At 51.9% G+C, this 16,878-nt stretch overlaps 1 protein-coding gene across 1 annotated transcript; it reads left to right on the top strand.

Moving 5' to 3' along the window:
* The first annotated feature begins 1,416 nt into the window (after positions 1–1,416).
* LOC100173165 (uncharacterized) lies at positions 1,417–14,785 on the top strand. Its single transcript, XM_054543224.2, has 3 exons — positions 1,417–1,618; positions 6,875–7,010; positions 14,327–14,785. Exons 1-3 carry the CDS (start codon positions 1,604–1,606, stop codon positions 14,644–14,646), a joined length of 471 nt encoding a protein of 156 aa, XP_054399199.1. The 5' UTR covers positions 1,417–1,603; the 3' UTR covers positions 14,647–14,785.
* Positions 14,786–16,878: the final 2,093 nt, after the last annotated feature.

Here is a 16,878-nt window from a genome sequence, read left to right on the forward strand (position 1 = left end):
TGTGTGTATATACATATACATATATGTATACGTGTGTATATACATATACATATATGTATACGTGTGTGTATACAGATACATATATGTATGTGTGTATATACATATGCATATATATGTATTTGTGTGTATATATACATATATGTATATGTGTGCATATACATATACATATATGTGTGTATATACATATATGTATATCTGTGTATATACTTATATATGTATATCTGTGTATATACATATACGTATATATGTATATGTGTGCATACGCATATACGTATATATGTATATGTGTGCATACGCATATACGTATATATGTATATGTGTGCATACGCATATACGTACGTGCGTATGTGTGCATACGCATATACGTACGTGCGTATGTGTGCATACGCATATACGTACGTGCGTATGTGTGCATACGCATATACGTACGTGCGTATGTGTGCATACGCATATACGTACGTGCGTATGTGTGCATACGCATATACGTACGTGCGTATGTGTGCATACGCATATACGTACGTGCGTATGTGTGCATACGCATATACGTACGTGCGTATGTGTGCATACGCATATACGTACGTGCGTATGTGTGCATACGCATATACGTACGTGCGTATGTGTGCATACGCATATACGTACGTGCGTATGTGTGCATACGCATATACGTACGTGCGTATGTGTGCATACGCATATACGTACGTGCGTATGTGTGCATACGCATATACGTACGTGCGTATGTGTGCATACGCATATACGTACGTGCGTATGTGTGCATACGCATATACGTACGTGCGTATGTGTGCATACGCATATACGTACGTGCGTATGTGTGCATACGCATATACGTACGTGCGTATGTGTGCATACGCATATACGTACGTGCGTATGTGTGTATATGCATATACGTACGTGCGTATGTGTGTATATGCATATACGTACGTGTGTATGTGTGTATATGCATATACGTACGTGTGTATATGTGTGTATATGCATATACATATATGTATGTTGCTCGCCTATTTTTTTGTCTGTTCCCTTATGCACCGGGAGTGCCAGGAGGACAGGGCTTTGTGTTTTCCTCACCACTGTCTGGCTCATGCAGAGCACAGTCCTTGGCACACGGTAAACACGCTGAGGAGAACCTTTGGGACTAGCGGACTCTGAGCATCATTCCGCTGGGCCCAGTGGGGCCTCTGAAGGGACCCGCCTTGCCAGGCTCCAGCCCAAGGCCTAACGCATGCGCACCGGCTGGCCGGCTACTTTTTTCTTGACCGGCCAAGTGGCACGGCGCCTGCGCGACCCAGTGCCCAGACGGACGCGAGCTGGAGATGGGGGAAGGGGAGGGGGTGGGGGTTGGGGGGGGACAGCGGCGCCTGCGCAGTGAAGGAATATAGGCGGGGCCTCCACGGCGCCTGCGCAGACGGCCGCAGCCCTGCTGGGCGCGAAGGGGCTGGCCAAGGGCGGGGGCCGCCAGGGAGGCAGGGCGGGCCCGGCAAGCAGCGCTGCGGGGTTGGCTGCTTCCTGAGGCCGGACTCAACGGGTCTCGGCTGAGCCACCGGGTGAGCTTACTGCCCAGCTCAAACCAGGAGATTGCGAGGGAGCGATGCGGTGCCGCGCGGTAAGAGCCACCGCCGGGTTCCCGCAGTGTTCGCTGGCGGGTTGGTTTATCGCCTCAGCGCCGCCCGCGCGCCGCGCCCGGGCATCCCCGCAGACCCCGGCAGGCCCGGCGCCTGTGCCGTCCCTGCTCCTGGGCCCCTCCAGTGTGTCCCGCGCCTGCGCCTTTCCCTTCCCGCGCCGTCCTCGTTCTGGGCTTCGGGGCTCCTGGGACAACCCGCAGGCTTCGCCGCCGAGACCCACGGGCCTTCGTCCGTTGTTGTTGGGGTTCAGCTGGTTTTGGGATCCCGCTTGCGGCTTGTCTGTGTGCAGACAGGCCGGGTGCGACCCTCGTGCTTGCCTTTCCCGCGCTCCGGTAGAGGCTGGGGCTACCGCCCCATCGTCCGGGTCCGTTGCCTGGGGCGGGGACAGCGTTGTTCGGTGGCCCCGAGGGCGCAGCGCGGAGGAGCAGGGGCCACAGGCGGCTGACCCCGGGCCTGCTGCAGGTGCTGCTTCTGCTGTGGCCGGCGGCCGAGGCCGACGGAACGTCCTTTCTTCTTGAGACGTGGTTAATTGCATCAGGTTGGATGTGAATAATCCGGTACCTGTCTGAGGACGTTTTGCGTTTCCAGGAATTTGGTAATTATGTTACCTTAAGTAGTTAAGTCTAAGACATCATAATCACGGCACGTTGGGCAAGCTGCCCTGGAGATGATGAAAAGAAATCAGTTTCCAGTAGTTTTAGCCCATTTACAGAACACGCAAAAATTCTGTGATCATTCAAATGCAGGGAACAGTGATTTGTTGATGTCCTTGATCATTTGTCCGAAGTACCCGAAGGGCGAGGAAAAGATTCCCGTGAATACAGCCCAGGTGATTTCAGGGAACAGTGTTTTCTTTTGTCAAAAGAGCCTCTTAAGCCATTGATAATATTTCCCAAGGTTATAACAGATACAAGCCTTTAAAAAATGACATTTGCTGTCACCCAGTAGGACACATCTTGAGATGAAATCGGAGCTGTAGGCTTTGTAGACAACAGCAGTCATTTCTGGTGGCTTCGGGGAGTGGAGGGGGACTGCAATTTTGCCAATGTGGGTGATACCAAAGGGACTATAGTAATTTTTTCTTCGTAATTAAAAACCAGGCCAGGCGCGGTGCCTCATGCCTGTAATCCCAGCACTTTGGGAGGCCAGGGCGGGCGGATCACCTGAAGTCAGGAGTTCAAGACCAGTCTGACCAACATGGTGACATCCTGTCTCTACTAAAAATACAAAAAGCATGCTCCTGTAATCCCAGCTACTCAGGAGGGTGAGGATGTCCTTTCTGTTTGCTAGTTTTCCTTCTAACAGTCAGGACCCTCAGCTGCAGGTCTGTTGGAGTTTGCTGGAGGTCCGCTCCAGACCCTGTTTGCCTGGGTATCAGCAGCAGTCGCTGCAGAACAGCGGATATTGGTGAACCGCAAATGCTGCTGCCTGATGATTCTGCTGGAAGTTTTGTCTCAGAGGAGTACCCGGCTGTGTGAGGTGTCAGTCTGCCCCTACTGGGGGGTGCCTCCCAGTTAGGCTACTCGGGGGTCATGGACCCACTTGAGGAGGCAGTCTGCCGGTTCTCAGATCTCAAGCTGCGTGCTGGGAGAACCACTACTCTCTTCAAAGCTGTCAGACAGGGACATTTAAGTCTGCAGAGGTTACTCCTGCCTTTTGTTTGTCTGTGCCCTGCCCCCAGAGGTGGAGCCTACAGAGGCAGGCAGGCCTCCTTGAGCTGTGGTGGGCCTCACCCAGGTAGAGCTTCCCAGCTGCTTTGTTTACCTACTCAAGCCTCTGCAATGGTGGGCGCCCCTCCCCCAGCCTCACTGCCACCTTGCAGTTTGATCTCAGACTGCTGTGCTAGCAGTGAGCGAGGCTCCGTGGGCGTAGGACCCTCCGAGCCAGGTGTGGGATATAATCTCCTGGTGTGCCGTTTGTTAAGCCCGTTGGAAAAGCACAGTATTAGGGTGGGAGTGACCCGATTTTCCAGGTGCCGTCTGTCACCCCTTTCTTTGACTAGGAAAGGGAATTCCCTGACCCCTTGCACTTCCCGGGTGAGGCGATGCCTCGCCCTGCTTCAGCTCACACACGGTGCACTGCACCCACTGTCCTGCACCCTCTGTCCGGCACTCCTCAGTGAGATGAACCTGGTACCTCAGTTGGAAATGCAGAAATCACCATCTTCTGCGTCGCTCATGCTGGGAGCTGTAGACTGGAGCTGTTCCTATTCAGCCATCTTGGCTCCGGACCCTTTTTTTTTTTTTTTTTTTTTTTTTTTTTTTGAGATGGAGTTTTGCTCTTGTCATTCAGGCTGGAGTGGAGTGCAATGCTGCAGTCTTGGCTCACTGCAACCTCCACTTCCCGGTTCAAGAGGTTCTCCTGCCTCAGCCTCCCGAGTAGCTGGGACTACCCACGTGTGCCACCATGCCCGGCTGATTTTTGTGTTATTAGTAGAGATGGGTTTCACCATGTTCTCCAGACTGGTCTCAAACTCCTGACCTTAGGTGATCCACCCACCTCAGCCTCCCAAAGTGCTGGGATTACAGGCATGAGCCACCGTGCCTGGCCCATTATATCATTCTTATGTGTTTGCTTCCTCATAGCTTAGCTTTGGTATATAACTGTTTTGAAATAATCATCCTACTAGGATCAGTGATAAGGGTGACACTAGTCTGAGGCTGGACAGGCCACTCCTGGGCAGATGTCTTTGCAGAAGTATTTTTTGTGTAAGGTTGTGATGGCCTTTGTGTAATGTGAGTTGTTTTTTTTGAGGCAGGGTCTTGCTCTATCACCTGGGCTGGAGTGCAGTGGCACTGTCAAGGCTCACTGTAGCCTCAGCCTCCTGGACTGAAGCAGTCCTCTCACGTCAATCCTCTCACCTCAGCCTCCCAAAGTGCTGGGATTACAGGCATGAGCCACTGCACCCAGCCGAGAATGGGGCACTTGTGCACGAGAGTCCTCTCTTCATGGCCTTTTCCTGGCTCTATTTTTCAGAGTTGTTTTTTGTTTTTTTGTTTTGTTTTGAGATGGAGTCTTGCTCTGTTGCACAGGCTGGAGTGCAGTGGTGGAATCTCGGCTCACTGCAACCTCCACCTCCTGGGTTCAAGCAATTCTCCCGCCTCAGCCTCCCTAGTAGCTGGGATTACAGGCACCCGCCATCATGCCCGGATAACTTTTGTATTTTTGTAGAGATGGGGTTTCACCATGTTAGTCAGGCTGGTCTCGAACTCCTGACCTCAGGTAATCCACCCACCTCGGCCTCCCAAAGTGCTGGGACTACAGGTGTGAGCCACTGTGCCTGGCCGCAGCTGTATTTTGACAATTTTCACAGCCTCTTCCCACTTCCAGTGGCTGCCAGCATTCCTTGGCTTGTGGCTGCCTCACACCAGTCTCTGTCTCCATAGTCATACTGGTTTCTCCTCTGCTCTGTGTGTCCTCTCCTCTGTGTGTCAGTCTTACAAGGACACTGTGATCACATTCAGGGCACATCTAGATAATCCAGGATCATCTCCTCCTCTCAAAATCTTTAACATACTTTAGGCCGGGTGCAGTGGCTCATGCCTGTAATCCCAGCACTTTGGGAGGCTAAGGAGGGTGGATCACTTGAGGTCAGGAGTTGGAGACCGGCCTGGCCAACACAGTAAAACACCATCTCTACTAAAAATACAAAAATTAGCCGGGCATGGTGGCGCATGCCTGTAGTCCTAGCTATTCAGGAGGCTGAGGCAGGAGAATCGCTTCAACCTGGAAGGTGGAGATTGCAGTGAGCCAAGATCGCGCCACACACTCCAGCCTGGGTGATAGAGCAAGACTCCCTCTCAAAAAAAAAAAAAAAAAAAAAAAAAAAAATGCAAATAAGGCCAGGCATGGTGGCTCACACCTGTGATCCCAGCACTTTGGGAGGCCAAGGCAGGCAGATCACTTGAGGCCAGGAATTCAAGGCCAGCCTGAACAACACGGTGAAACCTTGTCCCTACTAAAAGTACAAAAAAATTAGATGGGCAGGGTGGCGAACGCCTGTAGTCTCAGGAGACTGAGGCACAAGAATCACTGGAACCTGGGAGGCAGAGGTTGCAGTGAGCTGAGACCATGCCATTGCACTCCAGCCTGGGCAACAGAGTGAGACTCTGTCTCAAAAAAAAAAAAAAAATCTTTAACATACTTTTCCACTTAAGGTATTAGTCACTCTTGTGTTGTATAAGGTAATATCCACAGGTTTTGGGAATTAGGTTTTATCCACAGGTTTTGGGAACATGTGGCTATTGAGGTCTTGACATATGACTAGGATAACTTAATGTATTTAGTTTAATTAAAAAAAAATTTTTTTTGAGACAGCCTCACTCTGTTGCCCAGGCTGGAGTGCAGTGGTGTAATCACAGCTCACTGCTCAACCTCCTGGGCTCAAACCATCCTCCCTCCTCAGCCCCGCAAGTAGCTGGAACCACAGGCATGCGCCACCACACGTGGCTAATATTTAGACTTTTTGTAGAGACTGGGTCTCACTGGTTGTCTAGGGTGGTCTTCAACTCCTGGGCTCAAGTGATCCTCCTGCCTCAACCTCCCAAAGTGCTGGGATTACAGACCTGAGCTGCCATGCGCAGCCTGGTTTAATTTAATTTTACATACATACATTTATTTATTTATTTAAGATAGGGTCTCACTCTGTCACCCAAGCTGGAGTGCTGTGGTGCAAACACAGCTCACTGCAGCTTCGACCTCCAGGGCTCAAGCAGTCCTCCCACCTCAGCCTCCCAAGTAGCTGGGAGCACAGGTGTGTTCCACCATGCTTGGCTAATTTTTGTACTTTTTGTAGAGATGGGGTCTTGCTATGTTTCCCAGGCTGGTCTTGAACTCCTAGGCTCAAGCAGTCCTCCCACTTCAGTTTCCCAAAGTGCTGGGATGACAGGCATGAGCCAGTGCGCCTGGCCCAAAGTCATATTTTTACTTCTAACGTAGTTTAGCCTTAAGACTGTACCAGCAGATAGAGACGGAAAAGTAAGAAAAATTGAATATCAGATTACATTTATAAATAAAGCAGTTACTAATTAATATGTTGTTTTTTTAAACCTCCTTTTTAATTCTGGGTTATGTCATTCCCTGGCTGTCTTTACCCTAGCATCAGTGAGTCCTGCAGTCACTATAACCCCCTGCGAGGATAGATATTTTGGTCACCATCAAGTGGATCTTTATTTTTTATCTAACATTTACAATTCTGCCAGTTCTGACTCTTAAATTCTCTTTGCCTTGAATCCCAGGATCCACCTCTGATGTTCAGTGAAGACTACCAGAAAAGTCTGCTAGAGCAGTACCATCTGGGTCTGGATCAAAAACGCAGAAAATACGTGGTTGGAGAGCTCATCTGGAACTTTGCCGATTTCGTGACTAACCAGTGTAAGCGGCAGTTTGGCTCATGGGATAATGTACCCGTCCTCATTTTTTCAGGTTGCCTTGCCCATTCTGGACACTTTGGTTGTAAGAATATTGGAAACAAAGCAAGGAGCTGGTTTAATCCATGTAGGTTGCGTTGAGGATTTCCTAGGAAAAGTAAGTTGTGCTTAGGAAGTAGGAAAGCAGTCAGGCCCCCGCTTCCCAAATACGGTCAAAAAGCAAACAGGAGAGTCTGCTATAGTGAGATGGAAATGGCTAGCTTGCCTTTTTCTTGTCTATTTCATAGCCAAGGAGGAAGGAAAAACTGGACCTCATTATGAATGTGCTTTTGGGATACACTCTATTCCAAAGGAGGGTACAAAGCCTGAGAAGCTTAAGGTATTTCAGTCTGTTTTATATTACTCATTTGCGAAAAGCAGGCTCATCGAATACTGGTGAGTTTCAACGTGTCTTGAATATGGCAGCATTTAAAAGTCTTCCGACCAGGCACGGTGGCTCATGCCTGTAATCCCAGCACTTTGGGAGGCCAAGGTGGGAGGATCACTTGAGGCCAGGAGTTCGAGACCAGCCTGTTCAGCGTAGCAGGACACCCATCTCTACAAAAACTAAACAGATTAGCTAGGTGTGGTGGTGTGTGCCTGTAGTCCTAGCTGCTTGGGAGTCTGAGGCAGGCGGATAGCCTGAACACAGGAGTTGGAGGCTGCAGTGAGCTATGATTACACCACTGCACTTGAGCCTGGGCAACAGAGTGAGACCTGTCTTTAAAAAAAAAAAAAGGAGCTGGGCACGGTGGCTCACGCCTGTAATCCCAGCACTTTGGGAGGCTGAGGCGGGCGGATCATGAGGTCAGGAGATTAAGACCATCCTGGCTAACACAGTGAAACCCTGTCTCTACTGAAAATACAAAAAAAATTAGCTGGGTGTGGTGGCAGGTGCCTGTAGTCCCAGCTGCTCAGGAGGCTGAGGCAGGAGAATGGTGTGAACCTGGGAGTTGGAGCTTGCAGTGAGCCGAGATTGCGCCACTGCACTCCAGCCTGGGCGACAGAGTGAGACTGCTTCTCAAAAAAAAAACAAAAACAAAGAAACAAGAAAAGGGTCTTCAAAGGCAATAAGATCTGTGCTCTCACATAGAATGGATGAGGGGCTGCCAAGTTAGCAATGAATGTTTCCCATTTCTTCTTAGTTTATGGACTTATCGTAAACTCAGGATGGCAGTTTGGTGGGTTGGAGAAGGATATGGTGATAGCGGGAGTTAAAATACATTACTTATAGGGGAAGACAGGCTTTTGAAAGGTTAAGGCTTAAAAGTGAGAATGGAAAAGGGATGAATGAATGAACATGATGAGGTGAGAGGGAAGAGGTAAAGGGAAAAGGAGAACAAGAAACTCTTCTCTGCGTGGCACCTGGGATGAATGGTTTCTGGGGACATCCCTGATGGCAGTTTTGTGGAGAGGTGCAAAGCTTTATGTGGTAAGAAATGAGCTGTAGGCCCAGCGCAGTGGCTCACACCTGTAATCCCAGCACTTTGGGAGGCCGAGGCAGGCAGATCACCTGAGGTCAGGAGTTCAAGACCAGCCTGGCCAACATGCTGAAACCTTGTCGCTACTAAAAATACATAAATTAGGCGGGCGTGGTGGCTAGTGCCTGTAATCCCAGCTGCTCGGGAGGCTAAGGCATGAGAATCGCTTGAACCTGGGAGGCGGAGGTTGCAGTGAGTGAAAATTGCACCACTGCACTCCAGCCTGGGCAACAAGAGCGAAACTCCATTTTGAGAGAAAAAAAGAAAAAAAAGAAAAAATGAGCCAGGTGCGGTGGCTCACCCCTGTAATCCCAGCACTTTGGGAGGCCGAGGTGGGTGGATCATGAGGTCAGGAGTTTGAGACCAGCCTGGCCAACATAGCAAAACTCTGTCTCTACTAACAGTACAAAAATTGGCTGGGCGTGGTGGCAGACACCTGTAACCCCAGATACTTGGGAGGCTGAGGCAGAATTGCTTGAACCTAGGAGGTGGAGGTTGCAGTGAGCCCAAATTGCACCACTGCACTCCAGCCTGGGTGACAGAGCGAGACTCCATATCAAAAAAATATAAAATTAAGGAGGAGGAGGAGAGGAGAGGAGGAAGAAAAGGAGCAGGAAGAAGAAGAAACAGCCAGGTGTAGTGGCTCATGCCTGTAATCCCAGCAATTTGGGAGGCGGAGGAGGAGGAAAGGAAGGAGGAGGAAACAGAAACAGCCAGGCCAGGGCTCTTGCCGAGGAGGAGGGTTGGGAGGGGGAAAGGGAGGAGGAGGGGGAGGGAAACAAATGGAGGAGGAGGAGTAGGAGGAAAAAGAAACAGCCGGGCCAGACACGGTGGCTCACACCTGTACTCACAGCTATTTGGGAGGCTGAGGCAGAAGAATCGCTTCAACCCGGGAGGTGGAGGTTGCGGTGAGCCGAGATTGTGCCACTACACTCCAGCCTGGGTGACAGAGCGAGACTGCGTCTCAAAAAAAAAAAAAAAGAAAAGAAAGAAACAGCAGTGGCTTACGCCTGTAATCCCAGCAATTTGGGAGGCTGAGGTGAGAAGACTGCTCGAAACCCAGGTGTCTGAGACAATCCTGGGCAACATAGTGAGATCCCGTTTCTAAAAAAAAAAATTAAAAATTAGCCAGGAATGCTGGCACAAGCCAGTCATCCTAGCTACTCAGAAGGCTGAGGCAGGGGCGGGCACAGTAGCTCATGACTGTAATCCCAGCAAAATGGGAGGCCAAGGTGGGCGGATCACGAGGACAGGAGTTTGAAACCTGCCTGACCAACATGGTGAAACCGTGTCTCTACTAAAAATACCAAAGTTAGCCAGGCGTGGTGGCGCATGCCTGTAATCTCAGCTACTGGGGAGGCTGAGGCAGGAGAATCACTTGAACCCAGGAGGCGGAGGTTGCAGTGAGCCGAGATTGTGCCATTGCACTCCAGCCTGGGCGACAGAGTGAGACTTCGTCTGGACAAAAAAATATAAATAAAAATAGGCCAGGCGCGGTGGCTGATGCCTGTAATCCCAGCACTTTGGGAGGCCGAGGCAGGCGGATCATGAGGTCAGGAGATCGAGACCATCCTGGCTAACAGGGTGAAACCCCATTTCTACTAAAAAATACAAAAAATTAGCCAGGCGTGGTGATGGGCGCCTATAGTACCAGCTACTCGGGAGGCTGAGGCAGGAGAATGGCGTGAACCTGGGAGGCAGAGCTTGCAGTGAGCCGAGATCGCACCACTGCACTCCAGCCTGGGCGACAGAGCGAGACTCCGTCTCAAAAAAAAACAAAGAAGGCTGAGGCAGGAGGATCACTTGAGCCGAGGAGGTTGCAGTGAGCTATGGTGGAGCCACTGCACTCGTGCCTGGGCAGTGGAGTAAGACTTCATCTCAAAAATATATTATTATAAGAATTACCGAATGTGTGGCCGGGCATGGAGGCTCACGCCTGTAATCCCAGCACTTTGGGAGGCTGAGGCGGGGAGATAACGAGGTCAGGAGTTCAAGACTAGCCTGACCAATATGGTGAAACCCCGTCTCTACTAAAAATACAAAAATTAGCCGGGCATGGTGGTGTGCGCCTGTAGTCCCAGCTTACTTGGAGGCTGAAGCAGGAGAATTGCTTGAACCCAGGAGGTGGAGATTGCAGTGAGCCAAGATGCTGCCACTGCACTTCAGCCTGGGTTAATGAACAAGACTCCATCTCAAAAAAAAAAAAAAAAAAAAAAAAAACTTTTTTTTTTTTTTTTTTTTAAATAATAAAGGCCACGCGCAGTGGCTTACACCTGTAATCTCAGCACTTTGGGAGGCTGAGGTGGGTGGATCACGAGATCAGGAGTTCAAGACCATAATGGCCAACATGGTGAAACCCTGTCTCTACTAAAAATACAAAAATAATTGGGTGTGGTGATGCGTGCCTGTAGTCCCAGCTACTTGGAGGCTGAGGTGTGAGGATCGCTTGAGCCCAGGAGATCAAGGCTCCAGTGAGCTGTGATGGCGCCACTTCACTCCAGTCTGGGCATCAGAGCGAGACCCTGTCTCAACAAATAAATAATCAAGTAAACAAAAGAAAATCTTATATTTACATCACAAAACCAATCACCAATTACTAGACCAGCTTCTAAGGTAGAAACACTCTGGTCTGAACCTGTGGCAGGGAACTTGCACCCAGTAAGCCCCAGTTGAACACTACATCCTTGTACCAAAGAGAGTTTGAGATTAAAATCCAGAAAAGCAAAGTTCATGCTTCTTGTGGTTTTGGAGTCTCAGAAGGTGGTTTTATTGTTTATTAATCATGTTGAGCCTTCTTTTAGCTTTAAAAGAAGTGTCACCAGGTGTGGTGGCTCATGCCTCTAATCCCAGCACTTTCGGAGGCTAATGCGGGTGTATCACCTGAGGTCAGGAGTTCGAGACCATCCTGGCCAACATGGTGAAACCCAGTCTCTACTAAAAATACAAAATTAATTGGGTTTGGTGGCACATGCCTGTAATCCCAGCTACTCTGGAGGCTGAGACAGGAGAATTGGCTAGAACCTGGGAAGCAGAGGTTGCAGTGAGCCGAGATCATGCCAGCCTGGGCAACAGAGCGAGACTCTGTCTCAAAGGAAAAAAAAAAAAGGAATGTCTAGATGCAGTAGCTAAGTATGCAGAAGCCATTTCAGTGTGGGAGGCGAGGTGACTGAGTCCAGGGACTCCACGTTTCTGGCTGAGGGGTTGAGACCGCCCATGGTCATTGTGATGAGATGAAGACGGAAAATGAGCTGGGCTAGGGGAAGGTGGTCATCTCCTCTGGATGGGATTAGTTTGAGACTCCTGTTGGGTAGCCCACTGGGCATGGTCAGTAGGCAGTTGAGGGGCTGAGAGGGTTTGGAGCTGGGATAGGCTCCAGCCTCACCGTGTGGGCAATAGTGGGTGACAGAGTGTGAAGATGGCCAAGAAAGAGGTCTGGGTGGGGGTCTGGGGAGTCAGCAGCCAGGCATGGGCCGTGGAGAAACAGATTCCAGGGGAAGAGGCAAGGGGAGTCAGACCCCAAGGGGAAAAGAGTCACTGAAAAGAGAGGCCAGCCCCATGTCACATCCAGCGGAGACACCAGGTACAGCAGAAGGACCTTGGACGTGACCATGAGGAAGGCCTTGTTGGCCATGACCTGGGAGATATGGGGGTGAGAGCCTGGGGGACCACACCATGTCCCCAGCACACGAAACAGTGCCTGGTAGACAGGATGAATTTATGGATGGACGGACAGGTCGATGGATGGACGAATGGACAGATGATAGATGGATGCAAAGACAGATGGATAGATGGACAGATGGATGGATGGACAGATGGAATGAATGATCAGAAAAGGCTTCATGAACAAAGTGAGACTGAGCTGCATCTCCATGGGTAGATATAAAAGCAGAGGACTCTCCTCTTGAGTCAAGAATGACCCAGTGTCCTGGTCCAGGGAGGAAGTCAGCCTGGCTTGACTGGGGACACTTGTGGCGGATTTTAGAGGCCCTTAAAATGAGGCCAAGTGAGATTGGGCCGGTCTGAGCCACCTGAGGGACTCCTCAGCCACACTGCACAGCTGCCTGAAGGGATGTGTCACTCAGGGAGTTGCTGGGACCTACTGGGCCAGCGTTACCATCAGCACCAACAGCTTCAGAGAGAGGGACAGACATTAGGGTGACTCCAAGGCTGTGGGGGCACCTGCCTCAGACAGTACAGGCACAGAGACACTACTGGGGGACTGGCCACCCCCCTGCCCTGTGCCTGGGTCAGAGCCTACACACTGCAGCCCTGTGCCCCTCACCCCCAGCAGGTTCCTGCTCCAGCGCGGCTCCTGGACTGGCCCCAGGTGCTGGCCCCGGGGGTTTCAATCCAAGCATACTTCACTGAAGCATGTGTTTGGCAGCGGGACCCTGCTCACCGTTTTAGGTACGTGGCTCTCACAACTTTCCCCAGCCTGTCCCACCCTCCCTGTCTCTGGAAAAATCTGTTTTCTCTCTCTGGGGCTTCTTCCCCTCTGCCCTCCAAGCCTTAAGCACAGAACCCTTCCTTTCTCCATGGGGTCTGGGGGAAGCGGGCTAGTCTCAGGTTAATGGGCAGGAAGGGCCCCCACAGTGGGAGCAGCCGCCTTCAGGTTCCAACAGCGGGACACAGCCTGGTCCCGGGGCCTGGGCTGGGATTGGGTGGGGTCAGGGCTCCTCCCTTCTCCCAGGGCACATGTCTGACTGAGAGACAGAGGCCGGTTCTGATGAGGGGCCCTGCAGTGGCCTTAGAGACAGTCCCCGGGACCCCAGGGTCTAGGCTGAGGGCTGGATGCCCATCCATCCTGGGAGGGCCACACGGGGGCCTGGGGACGCAGGGGTCACCTCGAGGGGAGGCCAGTGGAGGGCACAGAGAGGGCTCTGGGTCTAGGCTGCAGCTCTGTGGCCTGTGCTGGGTCGTGAGCACATGGGATCACAGAGGGACAGATGAGACTGGGTGAGGTCCCAGAGCCCAGTCCTCCCAGGACATTCACCAGAAAGGAGAGGGTCTCTTAGTGCAGAGATGTGTCTGTCTCTGGAGCCCCATCACCTTTGGGGCCTGGTGTCTCTCTGTTCATGGGTCAATCTCCCGCCTTCATTTGGGGAAGGGCACCTTAGACTCAGGAGGTGACTAGCGGGGAGTAAACGGGGGTGCAGAGAACTCCAAGGCCGCCAGGTGAAGTCCAGGGGCATCAGAGGCTGCTGGGGTGGGCATGGGGGCTGCGGTGCCCCGAAGTCTGGGGGAGCAGCCCCAAGAACCCAGCTGCTGTGAAGGGCCCTATGGTTGGGCTGGTGGGGACGGGGCAACAGCAGAGCCCTAGGGTGTGCCTGGGTGGAGCCCACGCTTCACTGGGAGAGCTGAGTGGGCCAGACTGGGGCACAGCCTGGTGCCCCAGGGGACGGGAAGCTCCAGGCCATGCCAGGCTTGGGCCTCCCCACACCCTGCCAGGATGGTTTTGTGTGCTGTGGGGGGACCCCTAGATTCCAAACTCAGACTCCAGAAACCAGGAAGGAGGGAGCACAGCCTGCCCTGGGTACACACGGGGAAACTGAGGCTGCAGAGGAAAGAGCTGGGCCAGGACACATGGGAAAGGTGGCAGGAAGGGCTTCTAAGAACGCATGGGGCTGTCTGCTCTCCAGAGGGCTCCAGTGGAAAGGGGGGAATGAGGAGGGAAGGAGAGGCCCTGGGTGGACCAGAAGGTCACACCATGAACCTTCCCAGAGACTTTAGACAGAGAGAGGCACTCCTCAACACCCCACACGCCCTCTGCCATCTCTCACCCCCTCCTCTCTCCACACAGGTCAGCCCGAGGCCGCCCCCTCGGTCACTCTGTTCCCGCTGTCCTCTGAGGAGCCCCAAGCCAACAAGGCCACACTGGTGTGTCTCATGAATGACTTCTATCCGGGAAGCTTGACGGTGACCTGGAAGGCAGATGGTAACCCCGTCACCCAGGGTGTGGAGATGACCACGCCCTCCAAACAGAGCAACAGCAAGTATGCGGCCAGCAGCTACCTGAGCCTGACGCCCGAGAAGTGGAGGTCCCGCAGAAGCTACAGCTGCCAGGTCACGCATGAAGGGAGCACCGTGGAGAAGACAGTGGCCCCTGCAGAATGTTCATAGGTTCCCAGCCCCCACCCCACCCACAGGGGCCTTGAGCTGCAGGATCCCAGGGTAGGGGTCTCTCTCTGCATCCCAAGCCATCCAGCCCTTCTGCCTGTACCCAGTAAACCCTCAATAAATATCCTTTGTCAAACAGAAATCCTGCCCCCCTCTTCATTTCTTATCTCCCATAATTTGATGCTTCTCCTGATGTTCTCAGTGTGGCGCCGGGGGAATCCTGGCACCAGTGGGAAAGTAGCCTGGAGGAGAGGATCACAGTCTCCCACAGGTGTCCCCTAGGGATAGGCCAGGATAGGAGGAGTCGGCTCACTGAACACCAGTCCCTCCATTCTCTCCCTCCTCCCCTTCCTCCTTGCAGCTCAACCCCCGACTCCCTGCCTGCTTTCTGGAGGGAGCTATTTCTGGCTGAGCCTCCAGATACACCCTGTGTCCCTGTCCTGGTCTGGACTCTCTACCCACCCACGGCCTCTCTTTCCTCAGCCTGGAAATCCTACTCTGGCCCCTGGAATGCCCTCCTTCCTCTCTGCCCAACTCCCCACCCCTGAGGGCTGGACTGTCCGGGACACTCCAACACCATCAAATTCATGAGCTCTTACATTTTGCGCCCACCTTGATTTTTCACCTGACAGCAGGTTCAGAGGTGTGAGAAAAATAGGAGGAAGCCAGGAAGGAAACACATGAAAGGCCTGCAAGAGGCTCAGGAGACTTGCAAAAGATAGGCTCTGAGCTCCCCAGGAACCAGTGCAAGAAGGGTAATAGGTGCTCCATTCTTTCTTTTTTTTCAGATGGAGTCTTGCTCTGTCACCCAGGCTGGAGTGCAATGGTGCAATCTCAGGTCACCGTAACCTCCACCTCCCAGGTTCAACTGATTCTCCTGCCTCAGCCTTCTGAGTAGCTGAGATTACAGGTACGTGCCACGATGCCTGGCTAATTTTTGTATTTTTATTGGAGATGGGGTTTTACCATGTTCTTCAGGCTGGTGTGCTCCATCATTTCTAAGAGATTAAAGAGGTCTTTGCTCGAGGGAAGTTGGTTTTCTCAATGCTGAGGCCAGGCATCTCCTCATAAATAAAAGTGGGGATGTGTTTTACCCAAGGCCTCACTATTGACGGGATTTGGGCTCCGACATGTGCACAGGTGACTGTCTGGCAGCCCTGGGACATGGAGAGTTTCTCAGATGCTTGGCACAGAGTGTCACTGGCCATTTTTGGAGGAAGCATCATTTTGGGGAAACTCTTCTCCATTGGATCCTGAGCCTCAGGTAGAAAACCAGGTCCTGTGTTGGGAATTCCTCTGTGAAGGTCCCTGGGTCTGGGGCTCCAGCTGCTTTCTGAGAAGATGTCAGGGGAGAAAATATGGCCCAGCCACACCCAGCCCCTCTTGCATGGTTCCTGCTGAGCAGGGTGTTAGAGGGGTGGGGGGCACCGGCAGTGGTCAGGCCTGTGTTTCTGTGGGTGGGGTCAGAGAGGGACCCTCGGGGCATCCTAGGGAGTCTCTCCCATGGCTGCTGTGTGACTTGCCTGTGGCTGCTGTCACAAGTGACCCCTAATTTAGAGGCTTAAAACATCACACGTTGATTCTCTCCCTGGTCTGGACATCAGACGTCCAAAATGAATCATAGCATGCTAAAATCAGGGTGCCAGCTGGGCCAGGCTCCTTCTGAGGGCTCTGGGGAGAATCCGTTTCCAGGATTTTTCCAGCTTCTAGAGGATGCCCTGGGCTCCTGGCCCCTTCCTCCAACTTCAAAGCCAGAGCTGAGCATCTTCAAATCTCTCTCCCACTCTTCTCTCTTTCTCCCTCTCTCCCCACCATCTTTTCTCACCCTCCCCCCTCGTCTCCCTTTCTTTTCCTCCACCCCCACACCTGCTCTCTGACCCTCCTGCCTCCTTCTTTCCCTTATAAAGACCCCACCTTGGACAGGGCAACACTCCATCACAAAAAATAAAAAAGTAAATAAATTTCTGAGTACCCCTGCTATGGAAAGAAGAAACAGAGGGAGAAAAGGGAGTTGGTAGGTCCTAGCATTACAGAACTGGGAAGCATGTGTTCAGTCCCTATTTTATAGACGAGGAGGGAAGTGTGATGTGTCCCAGGGTTTCATTGAGGATACACAGCCATAACTCTCTATTGAGAGGGACCAGCGCCCTGTGGGTAGCTATGGTCAAGTTGCAGACAAGAACTAACACTTGTAAGACAGGAGAGAAGCATTTAGTTAGAAAAGCAGTCAAAAAT

This window comes from Pongo abelii, chromosome 23 (genome assembly GCF_028885655.2).
Source record: "Pongo abelii isolate AG06213 chromosome 23, NHGRI_mPonAbe1-v2.0_pri, whole genome shotgun sequence".
Taxonomy (NCBI): domain Eukaryota; kingdom Metazoa; phylum Chordata; class Mammalia; order Primates; family Hominidae; genus Pongo; species Pongo abelii.